The sequence below is a fragment of the Portunus trituberculatus genome, chromosome 48 (assembly GCF_017591435.1).
Source record: "Portunus trituberculatus isolate SZX2019 chromosome 48, ASM1759143v1, whole genome shotgun sequence".
In the NCBI taxonomy this organism is placed as follows: domain Eukaryota; kingdom Metazoa; phylum Arthropoda; class Malacostraca; order Decapoda; family Portunidae; genus Portunus; species Portunus trituberculatus.
Window position 1 is genome coordinate 15,462,821 of NC_059302.1, and position 6,602 is coordinate 15,469,422.

General features: G+C 39.3%; 1 protein-coding gene across 1 annotated transcript in view; it reads right to left on the minus strand.

Annotated features, from left to right (window-relative positions):
* The window catches only part of LOC123498649, a 6,597-nt gene extending 846 nt beyond the window's left edge, over positions 1-5,751 (minus strand). Inside the window, exons 1-2 of the mRNA XM_045245961.1 lie at positions 5,143-5,751; positions 4,353-4,470 (exon numbers count right to left, since the gene is read on the minus strand). Of these exons, the coding sequence (XP_045101896.1) occupies positions 4,353-4,470; positions 5,143-5,604 (580 nt within the window). The 5' untranslated portion in view covers positions 5,605-5,751. The remainder of the gene's footprint in view (positions 1-4,352; positions 4,471-5,142) is intronic.
* Positions 5,752-6,602: the final 851 nt, after the last annotated feature.

Genomic DNA, 6,602 nt, shown 5'->3' on the forward strand with positions numbered 1-6,602 from the left:
ACACACACATATATATATATATATATATATATATATATATATATATATATATATATATATATATATATATATATATATATATATATATATATATATATATATATATATATATATATATATATATATATATATATATATATATATATATATATATATATATATATATATATATATATTCTTTTTCAATTTTAAATCTTGAATGAAGAATGTATTTGTAGTTAGATGTATGTAGTTTTCTGTGAAAGAAGAGAGTTGTCTCTAAAGGGTAGGCTATGACTTCCCCTTGTGTTGTGAGACACAAAGGGAAACGTTCAGTGAAGTCACAGCTGGTTCACAGCACCTCCTGAACCAGTGCTCTTAGACCTCACTGGGAGTAATTATCGTTTTGGCAGGTATCTACTGCCTCCTCCTGTGAATTGTCTGGTATCATGAGGAGATAGAAACATAATGAGACACGTGTATTGGAACGATCTTATGAAGAATGATACACAACAAAAGTCCGGCTTAAAAAAGAAACAGATAAAGTTGAGCGAGCATTATATAACATTTAGAAAGAAAGAAAAAGAAGAGTGAAACAAGCACACGAGAGGAAAAGAAGTGGAAAGTAGGGGAAGCCGATGAGAAGATTGTCGCCCTAACCAGAATTATGAAGAATCAGAACTGGACAATTTCTGAACATGAGAGTATTCATCAAGTCACAAGTAGGTGTGATGGAGAATTTCAGTCAGTATTGTGTACATCCGGTCAATAGCCATGCCTGTATAGTTGCTCCAGTAAGTAATGCCACAGTACATTGTTTACCATGTTTACATGTTTAACATAATAAATCAATCAGATATCTGTTAGATAACAATATCTACATAAAGACTACATTCTATTAGGGATCTGATCTGTGAATGTATTATTGTAATATTTCCTCATGTCATCACTTTCCCAGGTAACTATCTTCACTCTGAATTTCCTAAGATATTGCCATTACATGATTCTATATTCAGTGTTGGTAAATGTAACTATGATCTGAAATATAGGTATCACTTTCTTAGAATGAATGATAAATTAAACATTGATTCTGACCTTCACAAACATTGTCATTACGTGATTAAATTTCAAAAATTTTGTTACTGATTTCTGTCTGATACAAATTCCTGTTAATCCTTCACCAGTTACTTTCACCTTTCCTCCTCCCATTCACTGCTAGGTAAAGGGAATGCCTGTACTGCCCATCCCTCTGTTCTTTAAATAGCAACAAAACCAATCCTTTCTGGAGGGTTAAGATCTTGACCATCATCTTTCCTCCTCTATGTTCTTCTCTACCCATCTCTACCAGTATCCACCTGTTCATTCAGCTCCATCTATCTTGATCTTTTTATTCTTTTATCCATCTATTACTTCTGCACAACAATATGTATTCATCTATCATCCTTTTTGTATCTATCTAATCTTTATTCACTCATATAGCTATATCCACTGTTTTCTCCATCCTTGTCATCTTAAAATCCTTCCTTCCTTACTTTCTAGATACAATTTTCTTCTTTTTTCATAGTTCTTACAACGCACAGCCTTTCCTCGGCGCCTCCTCTCACCCTCATCTTCTCTGTTTTCTTCTCATCTTGCCCTCCCACCGCTGACTAATCCAATGCATTACGTGGAATTAACGGTCGATGTGTGTCTTGTCAGGTTTTGTCCTCGTCACCTCGTGTTCATTCGTGTCATCGACTGTAGTGGGTCTATGTCTTTGGTGTGGCTGAGGCGCGTACGTCGCAACATGTGTGGGTGGTAGTGATGTCATTTTCCTTTCATTCGCTCCACTCTGTGTCCGCGAGAGTACAAGGAAAATGCGTTGTGACAAAAAAAAAAAACAAATGTTCGCTGTTTCTATACGGACGAATCAATTGAAGGTTGAAACAGGGATATACATACATAGAAAAATAAAGGATGGACGAAAATAAGAGAGGAGAAAAGAGTGAAAACATGTAAGACAGGAGAAAATGAAAAAAAGAGACATGGATACACAAAAAGACACCGAGAAAAATAGAACGTATAAACATAAGGACAAGAAAGGCTACTAAAAAGAAATACAAAAATACCAACCAAAATAAAAGAAAAAAAAGAATAACCGAGATATTGAATAAAAGAAACAAATATACATGCGAAAAAAGGAAAAAAAATTGGGATTAAAGAAAACGGGAAGTAGTCGCCTTTACTCTCTGGTAATATAATAATAATCTTGGAATTGGATTCTGAAGTGTTGTGAACAAACCACTGAAGCTTTTGTCTATTTACTTAATGGCTGGAATACTTTATTTCCTACTTCACAAGAGAGAAAAAATTTATCTAATAGTAGTAGTAGTAGTAGTAATAGTAGTAGCAATAGTAGTAGTAATAGTAGTAGTAGTAGTAGTAGTAGTAGTAGTAGTAGTAGTAGTAGTAGCAGTAGTAGTAGTAGTAGTAGAAGTAGAAGTAACAGTAGTAGTGGTAGTATAGTAGTAATAATAAAAGTAGTAGTAGTAGTAGTAGTAGTAGTAGTAGTAGTAGTAGTAACAAGAACAGCAGCAGCAGCAGCAGTAATAGTAGTAGTACTGGTAGTAGTAATAGTAGTACTGGTCGGAGTTTCCCTCTTGCTCTTTCGGTATTGACCCTAAATATTTTGACACCCTCCCTCCCTAATTTTTTCATCATTACCTTCTGCAACATCAGCGGTCTTAGATCTAATTTTCAATCAGTATTACAGCACCTCTCCTCTACTAAATCTCATCTTCTTTTCCTTACCAAAACACAGGTGTCTGAGGCAACTGACAATAGGCTCTTTTCTGTTCCCTTATACTTTATCTATCCTCATTTTTGTTCCAAAGCTGGATGTTGCATCTATGTGCTCAACGATTTGACTTGCTTTTGTGCCCACGTTCTTTAATCTTCCGATTTTTCCCCGGCTCTCTAACTGTGCTATATATCTTTCACCTAACTCCTCTGACTATAGTAAATTCTTTGACTATTTAACTTCCAAGTGTGGAGCACATTCTGTTCCTCTACCCTTTCGTGGAGATCTCCATCCTTGGATATTTCAATGTTCACTACCAACTTTGGCTTTCCTCTCCATAAACTGACCATCCTGGTTGACTAACCTTCAAATTTGCTATCCTTTATGACCTAGAGCAACTGGTGCAACACCCTACTTGTATTCCTGACCGTCTTGGAGATATGCCCCACATTCTTGACCTCTTTCTTACCCTATCTTCTCCACTGGACTCCTCCGATCACAGTCTTATATATGTATCTTGTTCTATTTCTCCAATCCCTTCTCAGGCTTTTCCAAAGTGGAGATGTCTTTGGCGTTTTCCTTCTGCCAGTTTGGGAGAACTGAGAAGGTTTTATGCTGATTTTCTTCGGAATGACTGATGCATCTGTGTCAGAGACCCATTCTCTGTGTGTTAAGCACATAACAGTGGTGATAGTGTCTGACATAGAGGAGTCCATTCCTCGCTCTTTCTCTCAAGCATGTTCTCACTCTATCCATGACTAAGAGGTTGCCCACAACAGGTGAAATCATGACAAATCTTTTCTTCAACTTTCCAAAACACTCCTTTATTAAGAGAGAGAGAGAGAGAGAGAGAGAGAGAGAGAGAGAGAGAGAGAGAGAGAGAGAGAGAGAGAGAGAGAGAGAGAGAGAGAGAGAGAGAGAGAGAGAGAGAGAGAGAGAGAGACTCAAATTAAGTCCTAAAAATTAGCGATACTAGTATAGAAACGAGAGAATAAAGAGAAAGAGGGAAAGAGAGAGGAAGAGGGAGTGGGGAGTGAGAAGTGTCAGGTAGAAGTGTTACACCCTCATTATTCCATTTTTTGTCATCAGTGGAAGAGAAACAGGGAGGCTTAATGAACAAATTATAATGAGCAAAAATGGTTGACACAAAAGGAGAAGGAGGAGGAGGCGGAGGAGGAGGAGGAGAAGGAGGAGGAGGGGGGGAGGAGGAGGAAAAAGAGAAGTTAGATGAAGGATGGAAAACACACACACACACACACACGGCCCGGTAGCTCAGTGGTTAGAGCGCTGGCTTCACAAGCCAGATGACCGGGGTTCGATTCCCCGGCCGGGTGGAGATATTTGGGTGTGTCTCCTTTCACGTGTAGCCCCTGTTCACCTAGTAGTGAGTAGGTACGGGATGTAAATCGAGGAGTTGTGACCTTGTTGTCCCGGTGTGTGTGTGCCTGGTCTCAGACCTATCCCAAGATCGGAAATAATGAGCTCTGAGCTCGTTCCGTAAGGTAACGTCTGGCTGTCTCGTTAGAGACTGCAGCAGATCAAACAGTGAATTACACACACACACACACACACACACACACACACACACACATACGGTATCGCTTAGCTGGGGATGCCTTAAACCATGTGGAATGCTGCGTTGGCAATAAGGACTCGGGGCTCCGGTGGGCTGGCTGGGGCTTGGCGGGGAAGGATGGGAGCCCACTTATCATCTGCAAGAAGAATGATGAATATACTACTAAATATCTCTCTCCTATCGCTTTATCAGTCTTTTCTTATTCTCTTATCCTGAATAAGAATCATGACAAGAAGGCCCTTATTTTGAAAAACTTTGCTCTCTCACAACAACTATTTCTGAAGTTCATAGAGATGATTAGTTGGTCTCTCAAGAGAGTTTCTCCTTTTGATAATGTAAAAAGAAATTGTTAATATATCTTTATAAATATAAAGGCAATCTAAAAACCCGGTTTAACTCCAACTAGAAGAGACCTTAGGATATAAGGAAGAGGGTGGCGCAGTGGATAAGGTGGTGAGCGTGGGATCGGGCAGACGTCCACGTGTAGGTTCGAATCCCACCATGTACAGCCTAAAACGCTTTGCCATTTGTCCAGTGGTTTAAAGTTACCTATATGTCACTATGATACCCAGGTTTTAGGTGGTTACACCAAAGATGCATTTGGGTGATGATATGGGCCCTACTACTATAAATAAAACTATAAACGAAATTGCCTGCGCCACTATTGGGCAGAAGCTGAACAGCGCTTCCCACATATACTTCTCAATTTTGCCTACAGGCGCTATAGGGCATGACATAAAAAAAGTGAAGGTGTGGCACAGAGTTGTTTCAGAATAAGGGCCAAACAAGTTTTAGTGTTATGTCTCACCTGTAGTAGTGTCGAAGGGCACCAAACGTTCCCCGACACCACGGAGCCCCTGCAGATGTTTCTTCCCTTTTTCGTAACACCGGTGCTCGTTTCAGGGTCTTCCAGTAACCATTGAAGTATGTCAAAGTCACCTATAGGAAAATCGCTCACGTCTCGAAGGTATGAGCGCCGGAGATCGTCAGTAAGGGAAGAGAAGACGTGCACAGGGGGTCGTTCCATAAGGCTCAGGTCATCTAGGGGTTGAGGTGTGAGAGGTGTGTCCTGAGGGGTGAGGCTGAGATGGCGGGAGAAGCCTGTGAGGAGTCCTAGGTCCAGCAGTGGGTCGTGTCGGGCGTGCTGGGCGTGGTAAAGAGGCTGTAAGGTGCGACGAGCGGCAGGGGATGTACTTGAGGCACGGGCAGGGCACAGCAACAGGTGCAGCGCGGCGGGGAGCAGTAGCACACAGCCCAGCGCCACCCTCATCTTCCTGTGTAGAGAAACACACTGTAAGCCGTATTCTGATACATTGTTTTTTCACCACTGCTATTTTTTTAATGACACAGCCGTGTAATCATGAGTGCTTGTCTTAATAGTGTAGAAATTTTGTTAAACTGTCACTGTAATAATAAAAACAGCATCAAATATATTTATATAACTTCAATTAAAACCTTTGAATGTAATGAAAATATGGTACAGAGATGTTTCAGAATGTACTTTTAACTAACTTTCTGATAATCAATAACAATTTCTTTTTTATTTAATTTATACAAAACTTTCTATTCATCCATCCTCACCTCCCACATATTCATCATACATTATCTCATATTTTAACTATCTTCGCAAGTACCCTTGCTGCCTTTCCGCACTGCACAAACTCCAATGCCCTTATGACCTTGGCTTTTGTTTAATCGCAAATATTGCTGAATGAAAGGCCAGGGACTGGAAACACAAGAACTACCTTGTGAAATGTCGTCAATATAGGACATTTGGATGAGAAAGACCTGTTGTACTCTAGGGAATTTTTAATTCAGTGGTTAAAGAGTTTCTGGCAGTTTTAATCTATATCGTTGAATTAAAAAGTAGTCAATAGCTATAAATGCGAGATGAAACTATAAGAGTATTATTATAGTATTATAGTAGAAGTTCGAAACTTCAGAAAATAGCGGAATACGAGAGTTCCGAAATATCAAATTTCCGAATTTTTAGCGATGCATTATTCTCAACAATCCTATCTCAAAAACTTAGACTATCAGACTGAGACGCGAATAGTCGATTTATAATTGAATAATCCACATATTGGCGTCGTATGGGAGTGCGAATGAACGTGAGTGAGGAGAAACGAAGAAAAAAACAACAACTATATTACAAGGTTTTGGTGAAGGTGGCCGTGGGTAGGAACGAAAAAAACATCTTGCTTATTTTTCTTCACTATAGGCATGCTTCTACATGCACAGAAATTCAAGTTATCTGTATTAGTGTAT